Here is a 23,509-nt window from a genome sequence, read left to right as displayed (position 1 = left end):
CAGTACACAGTTCATACAGAAAACTGCTGCATCAAACTTAGAGGGAGCATTAAGTATCTTTACAAATTTACTTCAAAGCACTGCTCCAAATGCAACTTAATTGTCCACAGTATTGTCTCCTCACTTCCCTAAGACTGAAAAAATATATTTGTTATGAAGGAATCTGTTATTGCTATTGGTTTGCACTGTGTGGTTCCATCTTTACCATTTCAAATCCAAACTCTTTGGGGATAAAATATTGGGGTTTTTCTGTTGATTTTTTTTTTTCTTTCCAATTTCTTAAAATTGTATAAAAATAAAGGATTTCCACAAATGTGGGTTAAAGGTAACCAATAATACTTCTATGCTTAGGATCAGCTGTTGGAAATGTGGTTGACAGCCACAAGACCAGAAATAAACCTCTAGTGATTCTTTAGCTTAACATTTAAAAGACATGAAAACTTCTGCTTATAAAATTGACCCCATACAGAATGGAACAGCTCAACTAACAGCTGTTTATTATTACTTTTTAAAATAATGGTCCTAAATTTAAAAATAAAATCAAGTACTTCCTTTTATGATTTTCACATTATAAAACTGCACCATTCAAAATCTGTGGCCGGGGAATCCCCTTTGCAGTAAGACAGTTTCTTTTAATAGTCATCGAGTGTGTTTTCCAGGAAAACATTCCTAACATCCAGTATGGAAGCCAGCTCCAAAATGTGCTTTTGGAGGTGAGGGTTCTCCACCGTTTCATCTCTTGGCAGCTGAGGATAAGATTCAGGATAATTTCGAGTCTCCTGCTAGATGACAGTGAAAACAAAAAGAATCAGACACTCATTTCTTTCACACCCTCTAGGAAGAAGACTGCAAAAGGCCAATTTTACCCTAATCTATTAAGTATGGCACAGACACAGAAAATATTCTAGTATTTTCAGTTTTCTTTTTTCATTGACTCTGAGATGGTCACAGTGGTAATACAAATTCCTGTTCATCTCAGATAGTTATTGGTATTTTCACTGAGGCTTTGCAGGAAAAAAAAACAAAACCAAAAAAAAAAAAAAAAAGACAAAAAAAACCACTAAAAGAGACCAAAAAAAAAAATTCACCTGTACTTACCTACTAGGCTGGAGTTCATTTCTTGAAATTACAGATATGTAAGCATCTCCAGTGGGAGATTCATCTCATCCTAAAACAAATATCTAAGACACTGGGGGCAAATCTCTCCCCACTAACACAGACCTATTTCTTTTCCCTGGTATCAGAGCAGCCCAGGTAGCTGACTTAAGTTTGGAGAGCTGCTGGACATCTGCAGTTCCACAACTGATTACTGCACCTTTCAATGCTCCAGTCCCATTTTTCCCTGCAGTATTTAAAATGGAGCAGGCAGTTTATATGCCAACACTCACATAAAATGGTGTAGATCCAGGGCAGACTTCTCTGTTGGCACAGCTTTAACCAACAGGGAGGCAAAATACCATCTTCCTATTTAGTGTATTCATTTACACTTCAAAGACCTTTCAAAACCCATTCACATGAATACGTTCCAGAAATAATGACCCACTCCTCCCCAGTTCCTCTTATATTCTTGTTCTGTACCTTTTTGGTTGTGTAGAAATAATAATCCTAAGTTATTAAGAGGAGTTTTTCGAGCAGACAAGGCTGTCCAGAGAGACATAACTGAACTGGAGTGTGCCTGCTGTGTTATGTGCAGGGCTGAGGCTCCTGCAAGGCAAAGGCTTCGTGCCTTTGGAGAGACACAAAGGCACGGCCTCAGTGCAAGCTGCAGGAACAGCATGTGAGCATCAGTCACCTTTCTGAGGTCACCCAGACCTGCTCAGCCCTTGGACCCTCCCACCTGAGCCAGGGCAGGTCCACAGGAGCTCCCACAGAGGCACACACATCCCTGCATACCCGGAAGATTTTGTGCATCCTCATAGTAGCCGAACAGAAGATAAATCTTGTGAGAAGCAAGCGAAGAAATTCATCCCCAAAAAACTGAAGGAAGGACTGATCTGTGCAGAAGGCAAAGAAAGCTCGGTTTAGAAAGGCTCCAAGCCCCCCAAAGGCTCAGCTGTGCCTGGCCAGGCCGTACCTATGGATCTGGAGTGGGTCAGCAGCTGGGCAATGTCCCGGTTGATTTTTCTGAGGTAATCCTGACACTTCTCCCACAGTCCTCGGCGCATGCTTGATAATCCAGAGACAAACAGGAATGCCATTAAGGGATTGTTCAGAAAGAGGGTGAAGAGGCTACCCCGCTGAGACTGATCTAAAAGGAAAAATAAATCAATAGACAAAGGGATACATTTGGCACATGAAACAGAAACTCTGTCCCTGCCACACAACGAAGTCGCTCACCCGCTAAATTCCATGAGAGGGGAGCTACTCCTGTGAGTTAGTTACACCTTCTCTCCTGCAGGCTGATCAATGACTGCCAATAAAGGCTTGCTGGAGACGTGCATTAACACCAAGACACCTTAACTGACTCTGCTCTCTTTCTGGGAGCAATAAAGCTGCCCAGAGTTGTAATGACCACCATCAGCCCACGCTGGGCTGGCCACTTCCTCAGTCCCTGTGGAGGAGAGCCTTTGCTCCCAGCTCTTGTTGGAGCCATCTGCAGAAATGTCATCAGCGTTGGAACAAATTATTTACCACAGACAATAGCTAAACTTTATTGTACTACTTCAGGGAACCTGGTAACCTGATTTAGGGGTTACACAGGAGCGAAAAGCTGTCTTTTCCTGAGGAATCTATGTTCTCTTTGGGATAGATACAGGATGCAACTGCAGCTTGTTGGGAAATGCAATACTGCACATACCTTGTAATGCTTTTGGATATGCTGTTGGAGAAAGCAAGCACACCAATGGCTGTCCAAATAAGTTTGTGAAATTCTGTAACAGATAAGAATTTTGAAGTATTGGTGGTCACTTTGCTTGCCTTGAATATTCAGCAAGTCAAGGGTACAAATCATACTTATGACAGAAGACACTAATGCCCCTCACACAGTTCAGCACTGGCAATGAGCCTGACAAGTTCACTTACTCAGAGATCACAGCACAGAAGGAATATAACCAACCACATTTTAAAGGAATTACAATACTCTCATTTAAAGGAGTTACAATACTCTACTGATGGCAGACGCTAATTTCATCAAAATTAGTAGTAACAGCTTTCAGTAGTAACACATTACTTGAAAATAAAAAAATCATGTTCTGCAGTAAAAGTGAAAGCAATTGAGTTTAGCATCTTCCCTCAAGACCAACTTAACTGCCCAGTCAAAACCATTTCTTTCCCCTTTTCTTTTTACCAGGAGGAGCTACGTCTGATGAAACAGGAGAGCCCGAAGAAAATTCTTAAACTAAGTTTCCTTTAAAGCAAGTATGTCACAACCTTAACATCTGCTGTACTGATCCCTCATTTTACAGCACTCACTTCATGCCCCTTTCACCAGCACCTTAAATGTTGCCAAAGATTCCTCAACTGCACAAGAATTTCTCCAGAGCCTGAAATATCACCACTGTCCACTTTCACCAATATTCACCAGGTAACAGTCCTACTGTGTATCTGTCTGACAGTAAACAAATACCACAAAGAAAAGCCAAAAGTCATGCACACAACCCCATTAGCTGTCACCAGAACAGTTTTCTTAAAACTGAAGGCTTGCAAAGCTATAGAAAATGTGATTGTGTCTGCATCCCTGCAGAGCACAGACTCAAACCCTGCCTCCAGAGCATACAAGTGCCACATGCATATCTGCAGATTAGATTCTTAAGATTGCAGTTTACAAGTGTAAGACACAAATCACCACTAGTATTTGTATTGCTTGTGTAGAATCCTCAAAAAGTTCATTTTTAATTCCTTTTGGCCTCTGCGTAATTCAAATGAGCTTTCCCTTCCAGACAGTATATTTCAGTTATATTAGTTTTACAGAATTAATTTCATCTAAATCTGCTAAATACTAGAGACAGAAATCTAGTCTAATCAAAATAAAACATTTCCCATCTCTGACAGAGAGCTGAGTAGTGCTAAAAACCCTTTTGGTTCATTAGGAGTCCAGGGAACACTAAAAATGCTGGATCCTAAGGTTTGGTCTCTAAGGAAGAAACAAAGGCAACTCCCTTGCAGACAGTAACAACAGCCCAGGAACTGGTGAAAGAAACATTTCAAACTCCAGGAGTCACCCCAGACACTGCTGGTTTGAACTGTACACACACAGAGGCAAGGATTTACCTTCTGTGCTCAGTACCATGAGCAGATTGACATGTTTCATTAATTCCATTGTGTGCCACTCAGTTATAGACCAAAGCAGCCACGCCACCAGTGGGAACAGCCCTGCAGCCCAAGAGCACCCCTGGGTCACTTGTGGGTTTCAGGCAGAGGTTAAGCCAGAAAAACCTGCTCTGCAATCCAGATGTTGACAGGAGGTCTGGATGGGGAATGTCCTACCCTTCAGTGCATGGACAACTCCACAAAGGATAAACCCCATTTTGTTTCAAAATTGACTGGTGTTTTAGTTCAGTGTTCAAGTTTTCCAACAGGAGTATTGCTGATTTTTACAGTGCATGTCATGTACATCCGCTTCTAAGAAAGAACTGCCCATCATCTCCAAAAGAAGTCACTTCACATTTAAACTTTTCTAAGCTAAATATTTATACCACGTCACTGACAAAGGTCTTGCATTCTCAATGGCTGGAGATTTTGGTTTGGTTTGGTTTTAAGACTTTGCATTTTACCAAGATCCTAGACAACCACAGCTACAGGAAGATATGGATTTAAAAATATTATTTCATCCACATATGCAGTGGTAACCTTCAAGAACACACAGACAGCTATATTTAAATGGAAGTGTTAAAAAAAAAAAATTCACGGCTTTCAGTAGATATGCTCGATTTGCAGTTATCTTCCACTTCCAGCTAAATATACAGGGGAGGAAGCTGTTCAAGTGCTGCTGATTTGACAAACTGGCAAGTCACTTCCTGGCAGGACTCACTTTCAGTCATCACCATTTAAGTCCTCCAGAGAGAGGGAGAGGACGGGGATGCGTGCAGGAGAGCAGGAACGGGCTGCAGAAAAAGATGTGTGAGCAGTTGCTGTTCCTGCTGGTGCTGCTGGCAGTGACATTTAAATGTCAGGATAGCTCCTGTCCTATCAGGAAGGATCAGAGCAGCCATGTGGAAAAAAGTCAGTATTGACTTGAATTCCTCACAGGGTTGCAGAGAACCTCTTTGTTGATGGCAGCACTTGAGCCTCCAGACACGTCCCAGCCCACCGGGGGACAGTCACAGGACAGTCTGTCAGGGAGCTCTGGGGACAAGGACCCAGCACAGCCACAGGCAGGAGTGTACAAGGGCTGGAAACACTGACCTTGAGAGCTCTGCCACGAACCTTCAGTGGAAAACAAAACTAGACACCTAAACCAGTCCCCTCACACGTCTGCCTGTGCTCAGCAGTGAGAGATGAGGAAGGTGAATGTCACTTCTGAAATGCTGAATATATTTCTAGGTTCCTCGCAGTTTTGCCCACACTATTCTGATCTGGGTCAGTGCTCCTAACAGCCACCTCTATAATCCTGTCCTGAAATACTTCCAAAGCTCACACTTCTGTGCTCCTTCCACACAGGCAGAGCTGGATGCTCTCCACCAGCTGTGCTGAACAGACTGGTGGGTTTTACACCCCTATCAGCTCACTGCAGAGCACATTAAAGAAATTCAATGAAGGTTACAGAGTTGCTTACTGTGGGCCCACAAAATCTAAAGAAAAGTTAATTATCAAATTTAAATGCAATGCAAAAAGCAAATTCTGCTGTAAACACTTGACATTATTCTCACAAGAGCTACATGTGGAAATCCATTGCCTCAAACAGGTCCTTTGCCCTAAGCCTTCCACAGAACCCCTGTCTGTTCAGAGCTGATCCACTTGACATCTTTTAACAATTCTATCAGAGAGGAAGGTGGTACAAAAACCAAAACCAAACCAAAAACCTAACAGAAGCCATACTCTTTTCCCCTGAAAGAAAACCAATCCCCCTGATGTTATAGTGGAATGAATGTCAGGAAAGAGCATGGGGAAATAACTCCCTTCCAAATGCTCACTTTCTCAGAAGGACATCATTCCAGTTGTGTTTCCCTCCATTTAAACGGGGAAGAGAATTCAAGAAAAAGCAGATTTGCCCTGAAACCAGTGTGGTGAAGTTAAATAAAGTGGTGTTTAAAAATCCCTCTGAGATACATTATGCTACAACAAACCAAAGCCCCAACAGAGAGGCCAGATCATTATGTGGCTGTCAGGCAGGAGCTCCCTGGCTCAATACAGAACTATCCTGAATCACACTGACCACTGATTTAGTACCTCTCCTTGGCCAACACATGCCTCCAAAACAAACAGCACAGCCTGTGGACACTGAACAAGGCACAAGTTCCTCTGGCCACTAGACGTCCCTGTTCCTCCTCCAAAACGCAGCTGTGGATGTTCCCTTCCCTCACTGCACATAATGGAGCTATAAAAAGGAACACAGAAGAAGTGGCACTTTCCCCAGATATAGCACATTCTTATTATCCCATTCATGAATGAAATACATGTGTAATGCTCTCCAGATTCAACTGGCCACGACGAGTGCAATGCCTGCTTCTGTATTACCCGAACTGCAGGTTCCCAGAGGTGATCTGGCATGGAGCAATTCTACTGTAAGTCCAGAGCACCCCAGGAAGGAGGCTCAATGTCCAAGCAAACACCACTCTACAGTAACACTGGATGCTAATTTGAGGCTTGTTACTTCCTTGGTTCAGACACTTTTCAGACAGACACCCCATGTTTTATAAGATCAGGCTCAATGCTTTGACTCCTTTCTGTTGTTTAAAAGCAACTGAATGTTGGATGACTGGAAAAAAGAAAAGCACATTAGTTATCTCCCTCCCCCATGCACACACACCAAGATTTGTCTTTGGTATAAAACAAAAGTAAACCTCCCACCAGAGACCTTGGAAATCTTGAACCTTTTTTCCCTCCAGGAGGATTTATTACTTTCCAATGAGCGGCTGTTCATGTGCTTCTCCTTCTTGTTCCTATTCATAGGGTCAGATCCTGACTAGCATGCACAACCTCAAAAGAAAAGAAAGACTGAATACAAAGTGTTTAAAAAAATAGCCTGTTAAAAGTGTAAGCTAACTAGGGGTTGGCACTGTATCCTACCACATGAGGAACTGCCTCCAAGGGCCTTACCTTGTAGGCGACGCTGTTGGAAGAATCCACGATGATGAACAGGGGCTTTCTGGTGAAAGGGTAGAGATCTCCAGGGTGAAGGCTGCAAAGAGAAAGAGCAGAGCACCACAACTGCTGCACAGCTCTGAAACTGCACGAGTGTCTCAGCCACACAGTTGCCCACAGGCAGATAAAAAGCAGACAGATTTCCCAGGCCCCAGATTCATCCTCAGACAGCAACTGCACTATTGTCTATATTTGTCTATAATAGGGGCTGTGGGACTTCTTATTAGTTCAGAAGATGTTCAACTTCTTGAGAAGTCACCCACCACTGATCTGAAGTTTGCCAGTAATTAAGAACTTGTATTAACTTACGTAAGTAAGGCTGAAGCGTTTAAATAATCATTTAAAGCTGCACATTCATTTCCAAGTGTTCAAGCCAATCCCCATTATGACGTCCTGCATCGAGGAGTTTGAACTCCAGAGGCATTGATGCATTTTTCTCCACTGAAGACAAGCTCCTGTGACTTTGCAGGTGTGCACCACGACACTCACCAGTGCATCTCCTTGTAGGACTGGTTGCGCTTGTGGATGGCGTCCCCGTTGATGATGTCCCTGTTACTGTTGGTCAGCACTCCCCCAAAATCATAGGGACCTTCACGTGGGAAAAGGAAACTAAAATCAGCAGGGGCAACTCACCCCTCTTAGACATTTAGTGATTACATACATGAAAGGGAGGAAGCAACAACAAATCCCAGAGAACTAAGGGAATCTGAACTCCTGCAGTTGTAAGGAGAGGGGAGAGGAATGTGGAGACTTCACTATCTGCATATCCCTTTTAATGTTTTTTTTAGAAATTTCAGCATCTACCAAATAGAAGGAATGCAACTTCATAACTTCTAATTTAATTATTCACTATTTACCCACAAAACATTAATGCAAATGATCCAAATATTGGCTCTTGTTACACTACAGAGAAAAAAGATTAAAACCCATTATGCAACCCATTACAGGAAAATCAATACCTTTATAAAATTACTGTATGAGTTTACATATTCCAGATTCAGAATTTGATCAAAAAATAAGCTAAATGAATCAAAAAGACTAGAAATACTACTGTCATTTGCAGCTCTGACACTGCAAAGTGGAGAAGGGAGAAATCAGAGAATGATAAAGGGACCAAACAGCTTTAACCAGATTTCAAATCTGTAGCAAAGGTTAGTATTTCAAGAGTTCAAAGTCAGAATTCACAAGTTTCACATGCACACACCCTGGATATGTGTTCCCACTGTAAGGTGAATATTCTGCTAAATTTGCAAAACTGAGCTACCCCTCAAAGTCTGGTGGAGAGCAAAGACAAAAGCAATGGCTATAAAAAATATCAAATCCTACAAGATACCAACATATATTTCTGCCATTGGTACGGGTATGAAATGTCACTAACTTTATTTTAATAAAGTATTAGGGTTTCCTCATTCTGTCATACATTTGCAGACTTGGCTGACCCACATTTGGCCACCAAATGCAATTTTTTCAGGTTTGGATACAAGGCACCTTTCCATTTAAGGGAAGCTTTGGGGATACAAAATCAGGAACAGAACAAACATTAATTTAGCACTGTTACAAACACCTCACATGGTCTGCCAAACACACGGCTTGCAGGCAATGCACAGTGCAACTGGCAGCTGCTCTCCCTTTTAATAAGGCAGCACTGTGCAGACCACACCACCTTATTAAAAGAATGCAGTTGTGATGGATTCATTGAGTGAAAGCTGCACTCTGGCTGTGCAGCTCCTCAGGTGACTGAGCCTGGATGCCTCTGCCACAAGGCCTTAAGCTGAAACAACACATGCAGAGAGGGGGACATACCACAGGCTTCAGAGAACACACTTCAGTTAGGACCTATCACCAAGCTGCAGCAAGAAGTAAAATGTTAAAAGCATTTTAAAAAAATCACTGCCACTATCCAAAGCTGACAGGGATTTTTTTTTTTCCTTTTAACATTTTGAGAGCTCTATAAATCATGCACTGGGGAGGACAAAGCATGCATCTTATAAAGGAATGCAAGTCTCAAACAGATGAGGTTTTTACAATATTTAGGATGTTAAAAATGTTTTATTTTTTTCTTGAATTATATAAACAAATCTTTGGACCATGTTTACTTCAGCCAACCAGTTTTCAGCTTTTACATTGCAGCTGCATCCAAATATTCTACTGAATTGAAAAGAACAGGAGGGTGAGGTGAGGGGAATTGTCAAAAATCATGAGAAGGGCTTGAATTGTCAGGTTAATGAGCGTGCAAATAGACCAGTCCCTGCAGCTGCTTGAGTCCTTTCACCACCCATGTCCTGGCCACATGTTCTCCTGGTGCCACTGAGCCATTTTATGAACTTTGTGCTGATGCATCAACTGAGCCATGTGGTCTTCAAAATCGGGAGGCTTTTAGTACTTCAGATGCATCAAAAACTGGATGTGTCCTTTGAAAAGTTCTCAGGTTAACACACACGAATTAAAACACAAAGATTTAATTATTGTTTGTGGAAAATAAAGGCTATCTTACTAAGTAGACAGGAGAATCGAATTGACTTGTCTTTTAAAAGGAGCTTTGTGACATCTTTCTTGGTCACTTGTCCTGGAACATAAAGAGAATTCAAGCCCTGTTCATGACAGGGAGCATTCCTTTATTGTACCTTCACTATCCGAACGACCTGATGGGAACACGCCCGTGGCAGACAGGTAAATCAGCAGCACACTGTTGGCAGGCAGCTCCTGGAATGCAAACAAGGGGACCAGTGGCAAGGGAAGAAAGGTACAAGTTTATTTTAATACTGAATCATCACACATTGTCATTTATAACTGTGCTACTCCTGCTTCTGGCTACACTCTGCTCTTGGTACACAGATTTGCCCTGTCCCATCACATATACCCCTTCCAACAGACCAAAAGGGTCACCTGAGGAAATGTCTGTAGCTTTTCTCCACATAAACCTCTAGGCTGATATCAGAGCTCCAAGCAGCACTGAGGAAGCATCTGCTTCCACAAAGACTTTTAATATCTACCCAGGTCTGAGGATCTTCACGATATGGAACCCAAAAGACGCCAAGATCCATGCAGACCCCAACTCCCAAACAATTCACAAAGGAAGCTTTGTTTCAGCTCAAATGGGACACAGGACTGGAGATTCAGTAGTTATACAGTGCTTGAGAGCAACAATCTCTTGATGCACTCCCCTGATTTTGGTTTGTGCTTGGCATACTATGAAATGAAAGAATATTCTTAAGAGTCTTCTATTCTACAGATCAGTGGAGATCACATTTCATTCAGTCTCACAAAGAGTCCTGGGTATTTTTTTTTTTTTTATTACAAATGAACTCACTAATTTCACAAACCTTAAATGATGCTGCTAAAAATGTATATAGCTGGCTAAAAGTTGGTTTATAAAGTAGGTATTTATGGGGGTTTTCCCGCCTGGCTGGTTTCTCTGTTGACTCCTGTTAAAAGAAAGAAACAAAATACTACTCAAAACCCCCCAACAACCAGATGTTATTGAAGCAGTCTCATAACCCTCTAAATTTCTGCTTATTAGAATGCCCATCTCCAACACACTACCCACATAAATGGTCTGGCCATATTGCACTTTCTACTACACAGCAGAGCAAGATGCACACTATTCAAACCAGAACTTTTTATTATCCCTCACTGAAACTTGTGAACTAAAGCTTTCTTACTCTCTCAAGTATCACCCAAGAAATGAGTGACAAAATTCACACTTCATCTCAATGAAATAAATTAAAAATCTTCATGCTTTCTTTTGGCCCCAGATAGAACACTTGATGCTTTCTCTGAAGGGAACATTTAACTTTTAGATGACTTAGTAATTGATGAGTCCATGGGTTTGAGTTACACCACCTTTACTAACCTGCTCTGCACAGAGACAAAACTGAAGGACTACACTACTTAAAACCAATCAATCAATCAAAAAACCCAGTTAAGATGTGTTGCCAGGTTTGTTACTGAAGTGGAGCTCACCTGCATTCCAGGTTTGTTCATTTGTGATGCCAAGTTCATGGGTTCCCTCTCCAGGGCTTGCAGCATTCGGAACATGTCAATTGTTAACTCACTGAACTTGACCTGTAAGAGAGTCACAGTTTATTCTGCCAGATCATTTTTAGAGAGAATTTTTGAGAACCCTCTTCCTCTTGCTACCACTTGCAACCATCACAATAAAAATATTTCAACGTTCTCCTCTGCTGGAATCTCTGTTGTATGATCAGAAGGGATGTCATGGGGGGGACATCAAAGAGGCAAACCCAGGGGCCCAGAATTTCCTTTACCTGGTTGTTGCAGTTCCCAATAATGAGTGCATCTGCAAGAGCAAGCTGTCCCACTATCATTCCCTGCTCCAGCAATGGAGCTCCTGTTTCAGAAAGCCTGTTAGAGGTGATTACAATGGTGTTGTCATCATTTAAAACCATGACAGGGTCTGCCTAAAAAAAGCAACCAGAATAAATCAAGAATTCAGGAAAGCACACAGATTTGCAGTCAGAGAGAGAAGTCCACAGGTCTTCTCTAAATAAACATTCAGCAAATGAGGCAATTTTTTAAAATTACTTTGCCATACATGTATTTATTTGTATGCAGTCTACAAGGCAAAGCCCTCCCACCTGGAGAATCAAAGTTCTTAAGGACTGCAAGAAATACATGGGACAAGCACATGAAGGTACAGCAAAGAGACAAACATTCTGCCTCCAAAGACATGGACTCTGTTTTAGCTTGGCTATACCTGAGGAATCAAATGCCATCAACAACCTTATGAATTAATGCAGAATAAACTAACTATTCCTACATTCAGAGTAATTTTAGTTTGCCTATTTTAGCTTGCCTTCCCTTTGTAGAAATGAATGGCAAAGGAGGAGAGTGAACGATAATGCTGCCACCCATTCTGGCAGTATTTAAATATTCCTGTGAATGCGTGTCAGTGATTCATGGGACACTGTCCCTGCACACCTGCTTCCCTCACAGATGTGGTGACACAGGAACACTTCCATCAATAAGACAGAAAACTCTGAAACAATTACAGAGGATGGTATTCTCACCTCAATAAATGCTGCCACTTCCTGAAGAACCAGGTTCCACTCCACCTGATCTTCAGTATTGAAGCGATGTGTGTAGTCTTCAATTTCATCTGACAGCTCCTGATGTAAACAGTTCAGAGACAGGCACAGTCAGCCCTAAAACCAGACTTTAACAGGCAGTCAGTAACCTTGCATTTGGTTAGCTGTGCTGGCCTTTAAGAATAATAAATAAATAAATCCATTCCTGGAGAACATATGCAGCACACTCCTGACTAACATGCCAGCCAAAACGCGCTCCCTCAGCACACAGAGTGCCAACGTTACACTGAGTTCTGGCAATGCAAACTGGCTTTTACGTAGGTCCAAATGCAAAGAGTATCTGGAGTTAAGTATAATTATCCCACTCACAGCTATGTCACTGGTTATTACCATAAGCTATGGATACCAAGGACTGAAATTTCAGCTCGCAAGTAACTTTAAATACCTTGAGGAAGGGGATGGTGTGGCTGGTTTAGCTGTGCTAAGCTAAGCCTGCAGTTCAAGGGAGCTGTGACACAGACAGCAATGCAACCTACACAAAGCTGTCAAGCCCAGGAACTGCTTGAAGCAGGGTTGTCAGAGGGGCTGGGAAGCATATGCTGTGGGGAGCAGCTTGCTGTTCCTTTGCTACACTTCCAGGGCACCTCCCTGTCTGGGCTGCAGCTATTGGAATATTTTCACTTGCTGTTCAAACAGTGCCACCAAACCATTTGATCTTAAAGTGTCATTATTAAATGTCTGAATCACAGAAGGTATTCCCTATGTTGGATGCCAGAATAGAAAAGCAAGGATCAGCAACCTCCTACCCCTCAGTACCTTTATCCTGATTTTAGCATACCTTTACAAGGTCCTTTACAACATCCATCTTGTTGAGCAGGAGACAAACCACTATAAACCTTGCATAGTAACGCAGCTTCTTAACCACTAATTCGGGCCTAGACACAAGAACAAAAACACCACAGGCAAATTTGAGATTAAAACAGAGGCAGCTAGCAGGGGTAAGGGAGAGGAGGAGTTTAAGACCAGAGCAGGGCTGAACACTCGCATATTAAGAGTTCTGACTGAACTCATGTGGTGATGAATAGCCACCTGGCTGCTTGGAGGTTTAGTCAAAATTGAGTACAGGGGTATAAAAAATAATTTAAGAAAGCCACAGCCTCCTTACGTGACAGGGGCATGGCAGTCAGATAGCATAGCTGGCTCTTCAAACCTTGCTGTACTGCAGTAGGAGCTGCTGTTCCCCTGAAAGGTCTGATGAGAATCAAACAGATTCCTCTGCTTCAGCCCAGCTGACCCATCTTCCACCCACAGCATGCCAGCTCCCAGCACTGACACTGCTCAGGATTTCAAATGACAAAACTTTGGGGCTAACAGCCTTCTAACCAGGACCAGGTAACAGAACATTCTTCCAGTCATACAGCAAAGCTCTTATTTATCCTGAATTTTTCAATCATGGCAGAAGGATAAAAAGAAACTTCCTTGAACATCATGGATTTTATCCTAGCTATGCTCCTACTGTTTATAGCTCCTTGCTGCTTCCACACACCTTTCTAGTCTGGAAAAAACAAGGGCCTCCATTCAGACATACCTGTCCTCTTTGTTGACTTGGGAGTAGTATGACCTCTGCCTAATGGCTGAGTAGAAGGAGAAAGCCTCATTGAGATAGCTGGTTTCGGAGGTGCGCAGGCTGCAGGGAACAAGGGATCAGCTCACTGCCTGGGAGGGAAAGCCATGCCAAACCCTCCCTTCCTGCCCCCTCAGCCCTCCTGTGCTCCATGGCAGAGCCCCCTCCTCAAGTGCCATCGTGTGAAAGCCAGACTCTCACTCTGGGAAGGCAGATGTCAGAGCCTGGATCCCATTTCAGGTAACAGTCAAAGCTGCCCATCTTGTACCATGGGGTCACTGGGCAGTTTAAAGGAACATTAAGCTCCCAAACTTGTAAATCACACTTTTTTGCAGAACATTCCAATGCAGCACGCATGGAAGACGCTTTGGAGGCAGGAGCAAAGTCCTTGGGCAGCAGCAGTGTGACCAGCAGTGTGGCACCAGGCTCACAGGGGCCTTTCCCTGCAGCACCCCATGCAGTCCCCAGGGCCCTCATCCAGGAACAGGCATCGTGACTCAGCCCAGTCCCTGATTCCTCCTGACTGATCATCCACACATTTGGCATGCAGCTGCCACTAACCCTCATTGCCCGCTGAATCCTCTTCTGTGCTTACTTACTAATAATGGTAATAGAGCTGCCCAATCTTGGAAGCAATTTCCCCAATTTGCCACCTCTTCAACCCATACCGATTGTCCAACACTTGTCTGTGTTGCAGGAGAGAAAAGAAAGATTAAAAGGATTCCCAAATTTTCCAGAACATCCCACCAGACAAGACAAAGAGCCATTGCAGGGCCAAATTCAGCTTTCATTACTGGTGTAGCATTGCCAGCAACAGCCCCTCACAGAGCCAACAGCACACACACCCCACAACAAGGGCCATTTATCCTGCATAAACTTGCCAGAACCAGACATAAGTGTGTTGCACAAAACACACACAACAAAAGGTCACAGCTTCCCAGGAGAACACTCAGACTACGCAGCCAGAGGAAGGTGTGAAGGATCAGAGCCCACGCTGCAGCAAGAGACTTCACACCATTCCAGATTCTGCTCTGCAGAATCCATCACCTCCTCAGTAAGAAATTAAAGCACCACACACTCAGGTAGAGCAAAAGGGTTTGTTAAAAAAGTCACACACTGAACACTCTGCAACATTTTAATTCAATAGACTGTGAGCACTGCAGGAAGTGGCTGTTCCCTCTCTTCATGCTTGAACAACACAGTGAAATCTCAATCTTAGCTGGGGCCCTGGGCATTCCAGAGATTACAGCAGCACTTAAACCCACACAACACATCTGCCTGCAACATTTCCTTACCGGTGCTGCTGCTGGAACTTCCAGAGTTTGGTGTAAACATCGAATGTTCGCCCGAAATAGGATTGCCACTGCTTCTGCCCATACTGAGGTAAATCCCTGCAAGAGACAGTGACAAAAGCAGAATTAGAAAGCAGAATCCAGTCAGCCCAACATGACAGGAGCATGTTTGTGTCAAAGTCAGAACCACTTCGCTCAGAATTCACTTGACATACTTTAGAATTCTGCCAGAACTACAAGAACCATGATTGCCAGAGTTTCTCAAAACCTGTTGTTACTGGATCTCTCCAAACAGGAAATGATCATGTTCTTACATGCAACAGGTGTTTGAAAACATCTTACATTTTTGCTAAAAGAGAAATAATTTTATGGTTATATGTACAGAAAGCCAAACTGGACTCTTAAAATATCATAATACAAAAAAACCCCAATGGAAATTAGTTAATTTAGACTCATAATATTTATTGTTACTCATTAAGGAAATTATCTTTTTCAAACAGATACGGCCACGTTTCAGAAACAGTCAGGCCAGGCCAGGTCAGGCCAGCAGATGGATGTTCACAGTTAACATTCACTGGGTTCTGTTACACCATCACCACATTTGTCACCCTCTAGCTCACAGTTAGTGACATGACACAGCCTGAGAACTTCTGGTTTTCTCCCGTCAGTCTCCAGTGCTACAAGGTGAGTCAGTCAACCCAGTTCAGTTCTTCTCTCCTACCTCCCCTCAATTTCCATGCTGTGCTGTATTTCCACCCCACAACAATGACATATTCCTTGGGATTTGGGCTTTAAAGGTTTGTGCTCTCAACCTTCACTCCCTCATCTCCTGTGAGCGACCCAAATCTTGGAACAAAGGCAACAGAGCAGACCAAACCCCTGAGTCCACTGAGCATGTGTTCCCTTCACACCTACACCAAAGCTCATCCAAAGGAGGTGCACAACTCTACAAGTGGAAGTAGAACAGCTTTTCCAAGACAGAATCCTCTTTGATTGCAGATTGATTTCCATAAGGAATGCTCTCTCAAAGCACTGTGCCCGTTCCTGTACCACCTTCAGCAGACAGAAAAGCAGCACAGTCCACCTCCAAGCCCAGAGGGTAGAGACCAAGGGCAGCAGCACCTTTAGGAAACCTTGCCATGTCCCCTGAAGGAATCAGAGAAGCAGAGCAGTACACACCATCTCAGAGAAGCATTCTGGCCCGTTTCTGCTCACTGTAATTGCTTTAACAGCACCCGAGGTAGGAAAGGAAATTAATATTCCTCTGCTCATCAGCCAACTGTACTTCCCACACAGCTTGAAGGGACCTAGCTCAGCTACTACAAGTAAAATGAATCCCTCACCAGCTACAGAGCTTACCAGCCTGGAAAAGCATTCCAGTACTTGGTGCTGATATTTCATGAAGATGCCAAGGAATCTGGACAGGATATTACCAAATTAAAAAAACAAAAAAAAAAATCCCTTCAAACTTGCAATTAACTGCTCAAAATCTTGCAACATATGTTGGTGTAGCAAGGGGTAAACAGGAATATAAATATGTGCTTCAGGGTACCAACATCCCCATTCAGATACAGCTTGATACAAACACATGCAAATTTAAAGCATTTTCTACAAGGAACAATCCATCACGTTCTCTAGTTGTAATAGATGTAAACATTTTAGCTAAACAAAAGAAGCTAAGGCACTGTCCAAACACACACCCAAAATACAGCACAGACTTCAACACAGCAAGAGGTAGCTTTAATTTAATTAGCACATCCATGAGATTCAATGTTAAAGTATATTAAAATATATATAAATAAATACAAAATAAATCGGATTATTTTTTTTAAATTATACAAATCAAAGTTCCCTGGCACTAACTTATAGAACGACTGAATTAACAAGTTGACTTGAAGAACCCTAACCCAAGAAAACACCCTTCTCTCAAACACCAGCATCTGCACAAACTAAGAAATAAGCAGCTAATTATGGGCTGATGATGCTCATGCATCTATCCCTCATCTGTGAGCTAATTAACACACTCTCTAAAGCTCACCTGTCACCTCTCCATTGCACACGCCTTAAACATTCTGACACAAGTAAACACAAAGCCCAGCTCAATGAATTCCCCGTGCTGCATTAGATGTGAGTGTGTGGAAATCAGTGGTGTTTCAAGAAGCCTCTGTCAGCACAGTGGCCGTGGGTTTGGCCACTGCTGGGTGTCCACACGGATATTCCTCAAGCAGCCTGCTCACCTAATTGCAGCTGGCATAGCTGCACAATACCGCGGATTCCTCGGCTCCCCAGGGAACGGGAAGGATCTCCATGGAAACAGACAGTAGCACTTGTTCTTTTGATACTATTCTGACATGGCTGTAATAAAACTTCATTTATGACAATACATTACTGCGGTTTCACTACAGCTTTTCGCAGACAAGAGCTGCCCCTCCTGCCATCCCTTCACTGCTCTGTGCTGAACAGCACATGCTGCTCCCGTGTACCAAGAAATTTGGCCAAAATAAAATGGGTGCAGAAGCAAAAGAGGACATTTAGTGCAGTTTTCTAATAGAACATGGGGATGTGCATTATTTGGTGAGAAAGAATCCCAAAGCCTCAGCTGATTGCAGAGCAGGCTTTTAACACAGCTCCTCCCACCAAAAGAGACAGGGAATACATGACCCAGAAGCAATTACACACCCAACTTGAGAGCTCAAGGCCTGTGTTACAGCAAGACTTTTGGCTACTTCCAGATCTACAGAAGGACACCAGAGCAGTGAGGAGAGACAAAGGCAGCAGGTTTTCCTGTGGGGTGTGCCCAGCCCAGGCTGCTGACTCAGAACCATCAGGGGAGAACCTGCTCTGGCTGAACATCACTACAGGAGGGATAAAGGGGCAACCAAATGAATCCAAGTGCAGAGGAGGGACTGGAAATTTGATTTAGGACAGTACAACAGCCTGCAACAACAACTGGAAACTGTTTCCAATTTCTTGGCTTTTAAAGCATTCCAAATGGGACGTGAAGACGCAAAATCTGATGTTCTAGAGGGATGGGTTTCTCACACTGGGCACAGAAGACTGGTTCTCTTGCTGCACTGGTGTGGCCAGTGGATACATCTCACAGACAGTCCAGAATTTTATCCAATTCTTGCTGTACTCTTTTGTCTCCACGAAGACCAGCACTACTTATGTGCTGATAATTAATTCCCTGTCAGGAGTTCATTTCAGCCATGCTGCCAGATAATACTGGCTGAAACCCAATTAAAGGTGCTGAGGTGTGCTTGGCCAGTGCCACATGGAAGTTGTCACACAGGGACATTAAAGATGCTGAGAAAGTCCTAGAGACTCAGCAGTATGCTTCAAAGAGGAAGGCTACAATAACTGTAAGTTTAACATTCAAAGCTTTAAATACATTCACAGTTTTGACAGGTGATAAAAAGAGGCAATTTCCTTTTATGTTCATGGGCTTGTAGTAGTTACAGGCTCCTTTTCCCAGAACCTGAGCAGCAATGGGATAAAAGTGCTGTGGCACAGAGCCAGCAGGTACCCCCTGAGCCTCCTTTTCTCCATGCTGAGCCTCCCCAGCTCCCTCTGGTCTTCCCTCTGATGTTTCAGACCTTTCCCCAGCTTTGTTCCCATCCCTGGACACACTCCAGCCCCTCAGTGTCTCTCTTGCCATGAGGGGCACAGAACAGGACAAGCTGCCTCACCAGTGCCCAGTACAAAGAGACAATCACTTCCCCAAAATATAGTTACAGAAAGTCTTATAATTCCTTGAACTTTCAGGCTTACACATTTAAGCACTTTTTAACATTTCAAAGAAAATAATACCAGTGACAATACACCATGACAAACCGCTTCCTTACACCCTCCCTCTCTGCAGCCTTTTTCAAGAAAAAAAGCAAGTGGGAGTGGGGAAAGGGGAGAAGAGAGCCATTGCAGCATATTTCATTACCAGTTTATTGTAACTTATAGCCCAGGGTAGAGACACTAGAAAGACAACCCCCCTGGGTCATCCTAGCAGGCATGGCCACAGGAGATGCTATCACTGGGAGCACGAGCACAAAGTACACTTTCGAGCAGCAACCTTGGCAGAGCATCATATGTTTTCCTCAAATGCTGTATTTGGCATCTGTATTGGGAAGAGAGGAAGGAAATGCTACTGAAACAAAGACGTGGCAGGCTGAGCCCTTGCAATTTTTGGCAGCAGCAACAGCTAAGCAGCTGCCAACACAGCTATAGGCTCAGCTCCCTGTAGCTGAAGTGCCCAGAGGAGGTTTTGGGAAAGAAATCATTGCTCTCCTTTCTCCCTCCTCCATCATTTTTTTTTCTATGAAATGTGGTAGGGGCAAGAGAATAGCACAAAACACAGCAGAAAAGGTTATCATCATCTTCAAAACAGAAGGTATCGGGCATGAATCAAATGCATTTATTATGCTGGAGGGAAAAACAAGCAACTGGACTAAGAATCAGGATGTTTGCCAAGACATTTCCAGGTGAACTCCCCAGAGAACAAGCACTAACAGAGCAGATACCTGAGAATTATAGTGTTGCTTTATCCTGTCATTATGCCCACGGGAACCACAGGTCTTAGAGGTGAAATGGTGGTCAACTGTAAGAAGTAACTGTGCCAGGTTACAGTAAGGACAGAGGCAGGTTCCCATTCTGCAAAGTTCCTATTTTCACTCAGCAGAACTGGCTGCTTAATCCCATCTCCCTTTTTATTTGTCATACTTAATCCAGAGGTATTTTCCATTTTCTTTTCATTTAGCTGGGCAAGTTTCTTTCTGGAAAAGTACCATGGATATACTGAGAAGCTCCATCTCTCATCTCGAAATCTGATACAAGCACTAGCTCCCTCCCTGGCCAAAGGAGAGACAGAGTGGCTGAAGGTTCTCTGCCACCTCTTTGATCTGAACTGGAGCAGCAGGCTGAACATGGACTGTGTTCATTTGTACTCTTCAGTCACTTAGGCCAAAATTTCAAGCAAAATCTATCAGAAAGCCAGTGAAATGTCATATACAGCCCTGGAAATCCTGGTCTCAAGATCTCAGTCCTTTTGCTTTAGACTGTCTTTCATAGGGGGTCAAATGCAATCACCAAGAACTCCTCACCTCTACTGCCCATTTGCCATTCAGATTTTGGAGCACAAAATGTTTGTTTTGGATTTGGTAATCAACTCCTAAAGCACATGAAAGGATTATCAATAGCGGGGGGCGGAGGAATTAAAAGCATCTTTGCTAACCATCTGTGTTTGACTAACAGCAAGCTATAAGGGCCCAAACATACAGCATTACTCAGAGACCAGTAAGAGGCTGAACTGCCAACCAGATATGAGCTCAAACCCCTGTTACTTAAGAGACTCTACAGCAAAGCTTAGAAATAAAGCAGCTTTGCATACACGCTGTTTAAGTCAGCATATATTGACATAAACAGGATATCCCTATTACTGTCCAAACGTATATTCCCCTGCAGACAAACCAGTCAGACTTCCCAGCTGTTGTTCCAGCTGCTTAGTAAATAAATGTAGATTTTACCTTTCTCCACAGTTCAGATTAAGCACTTGTTTCACCAGATACATACAGGGCAAGGTTTTGATGATTCTGTTTATCGCTTCCTAAATTTCTTCCCCAAAGATATTCCCTCTCCTCCTTTTCTCCCACCCAGACCAATGCTCCTCATTCCTTTCTTTTTCCAAAGACAGTAGTGGTTTGGATTTGCATGCTGTGGACTGCACATAGCCAGACTAATCCTTAATTGTGGCCTTCAAACACACCACTTCAGCAACAATCCCATCAATTTCGTGGGATTTCCAACTTCTAGTTTGCTATTAACTGTAACCTCTGCTCTTACATACATGGTCCAAAAGTACCCATAGAGAGGTGGATTGTTCTCTCCTAAACAAACTGACTGGGTTTGGGTTTGAAATGTTCACTGTACAACCCACTTCAGCATCACACACTGCAGTGTGGGTTCCAAGGCTTTTCTGAAGGAATACTGTCAAAAATCCACTAACCTTAAGCCATTGAAGAGCTGCTTAGATTTATCCAATAAGTAGCAAAGTCTGTCACCGTTTTTCTCTCTGCTTGAGGAATATCATCTTCAGCTCCCCCTGATGACATGATTTCTTTTAGGGCAAGCTCAGTCCTATGAAGAAAAAAGTAGCCATATTACTCAAAACTCAAGGGCTGCTATGAACTCATCCAGACTGAGATGCACGTTCAGTTCCATGGGGATGTAACACAGAGCATGCAGGTCTCCACAGGTTACTCTTCTCAAGACTCATTAAAAAAAAACAGCTGAGAATCAAGGCATGGGACTAATTATTGCACAATGCACTAGTTAACAGAGTAAAATTAAAAGTAACGTAAATAAAATGTTTAAAATAAAATAATTCTGAGGACTGTCTTCACAAACACAAACCTGACAATGAAAGGACTGCAGCACAAACAGCACTTGGGTTTCACACTTGGACAAAGAAATCCTTTCCAAATTTGCCTTTTGCAGAGGTATTTATACTGCAGCTGTATTTAGAGACCAGCCTCAGTTGTCTTTACATTTCATTTTCTCCTGTAACTGCTGAAAACTGCAGCTCAATAGCTCCTATTGCTAAAACAATTGCTAAAGACAAATTTAGCCAGAATGCTAAAAAGTACCCTACCATCCTTCCTCTCTGCATCCTCATGACTGTTTAATTCCATGGCTTGCACTGCCCACAGTCATACCTGCAGATCCATTTCTGTTCTTCACAGGAGTAAAATGTTATATCGTACAATAATCACCAGAATGAAAAACTAAGATATAATGTAGATAACTGTAGTATTGAGTAAGCAAGGGAATATGAAAGCTTACAGAGGCAGAGCCTGGAAATGGCTGTGAGGTCTTCAGCTCTGCCATGCTCAGGATTTTTGTGCAAGATAAACACACCTCTAACTGGGCACATACAGAGTTTTTACTTCCAGCAGCTTCTCTACTAGTTCTAGTAAGTGTATCTGTTAAGCAACAAGTTTCCATTTGTGCAGCAGCTCTGTTTGGATGCTATTTGCACAAACAATTACCTAGATGTCCCAGTCCAAGCCAGCAAATGGCAAAACTCACTCTTTCCAGCCATCAGGAAGCACCCAGAAGCATCTTTTAGCAACTATCACAAAAACAAAAATCCTTCACAATAACTAAAGAGGCTTCAGAAATGCTTTCCTGGACAAATATTTCATGCCTAACAAATGCAGGAGACACAAATGCAGTTTCAAACCAGTTTTTGGGGTAAGTTAGAGGGCCATCCTGCCAACCAAGCAGTCTCATGATTTCCCAGTTTAGACAAGATGCAGCCCACACAGACTTGTTTTTACACACCCCGTGACAGTGCACCAGAGCACCAGTGCAAGGCCATGGGGGCACTGCACAAACCACTTGTTGAAGAGCTCCAGAACAGATAAAAAGTGTCTCTGTATTGCCAGGTAAGTGCACTATGGTGCCAGAGTCCCAAACATACCACCCAGATGTCACAAGCTTTGGCATGAGCCTGGCCAGAAGGGCATGAAGACTGTGAAGCACCAGCCTGTGACTGAAACCTTGGCACATTCACATTTACACAGCACAGAACAAACAACACCAAATACTTAAAGCTCCAACACATGAGATTGAAGTGAACAGTGAGACCTAAAAAACAGATGTCAGAAGCAGCCAGGGGGTGATTCAGGAATTTCAGGAAGAGGGACAATACCCCAGGTCCTGTGTGCTCCACAGCAAGGCTGACCTAAATCCTGCAGCGAGCCCGTGGGTTCTGTGCTCCACCCGTGGTAGTCCAGGCACTCCAGAGCAGCTTCAGACAGATTTGCAAAAAATTGAGGAGCTTGCTTGAGTTGCAAAGCATGTTTCATACAATCTAGATATCAGTCTTTTAATTTAATGGCAGTAAACTTTATTTTACACTACCCTTATGTTATACTACCCAACAACCCCAACCACTGCCAACACAACCTGTGTTAGCCCTGCCACAGGCAAGTGAAACCAACCAGCCTGTGGGTTGTTTTTTAAAACCAAGTAGCTCTCACATGCAAGGAGTTCACCAGACCCACTGTGAAGAGGCCATTTATGCAATCAGTAAAAGATACACAAGAAAATCCATGGCCTGCCCATGTGAAAGGTATTGGAAGGCAAGAAAAATACGTGAAGCTGGCTTTTCCAGCTTCCAGAGAAGGAAAATAAAATTACTTATCTCATGCACTGGTTTTGGCTTATCATGCTCTGGAGGGGGTGGTATTTGGTGCTGTACAAAGGAAGAGCTACTATCAGGAGCAGCTCGGGAGAGGAGGAGGTGCTCC

At 43.1% G+C, this 23,509-nt stretch overlaps 1 protein-coding gene across 1 annotated transcript; it reads right to left on the bottom strand.

Moving 5' to 3' along the window:
* Nucleotides 1-473: 473 nt before the first annotated feature.
* SCAI (suppressor of cancer cell invasion) lies at nt 474-23,146 on the bottom strand. The gene is given in 19 exon segments (XM_066332980.1): nt 474-782; nt 1,894-1,994; nt 2,075-2,248; nt 2,798-2,870; nt 7,198-7,279; nt 7,732-7,831; nt 9,867-9,945; nt 10,566-10,667; nt 11,206-11,307; nt 11,511-11,663; nt 12,273-12,371; nt 13,129-13,225; nt 13,879-13,977; nt 14,514-14,600; nt 15,210-15,305; nt 21,202-21,247; nt 21,250-21,332; nt 22,909-22,979; nt 22,981-23,146. Coding segments are annotated over 19 exon segments (1,872 nt in total). The 5' UTR covers nt 23,059-23,146; the 3' UTR covers nt 474-632.
* Nucleotides 23,147-23,509: the final 363 nt, after the last annotated feature.

The sequence above is a fragment of the Sylvia atricapilla genome, chromosome 19 (genome assembly GCF_009819655.1).
Source record: "Sylvia atricapilla isolate bSylAtr1 chromosome 19, bSylAtr1.pri, whole genome shotgun sequence".
Taxonomy (NCBI): domain Eukaryota; kingdom Metazoa; phylum Chordata; class Aves; order Passeriformes; family Sylviidae; genus Sylvia; species Sylvia atricapilla.
Note: the sequence above shows the minus strand (reverse complement) of the source record. Positions and strands in the feature narration are given on the sequence as shown.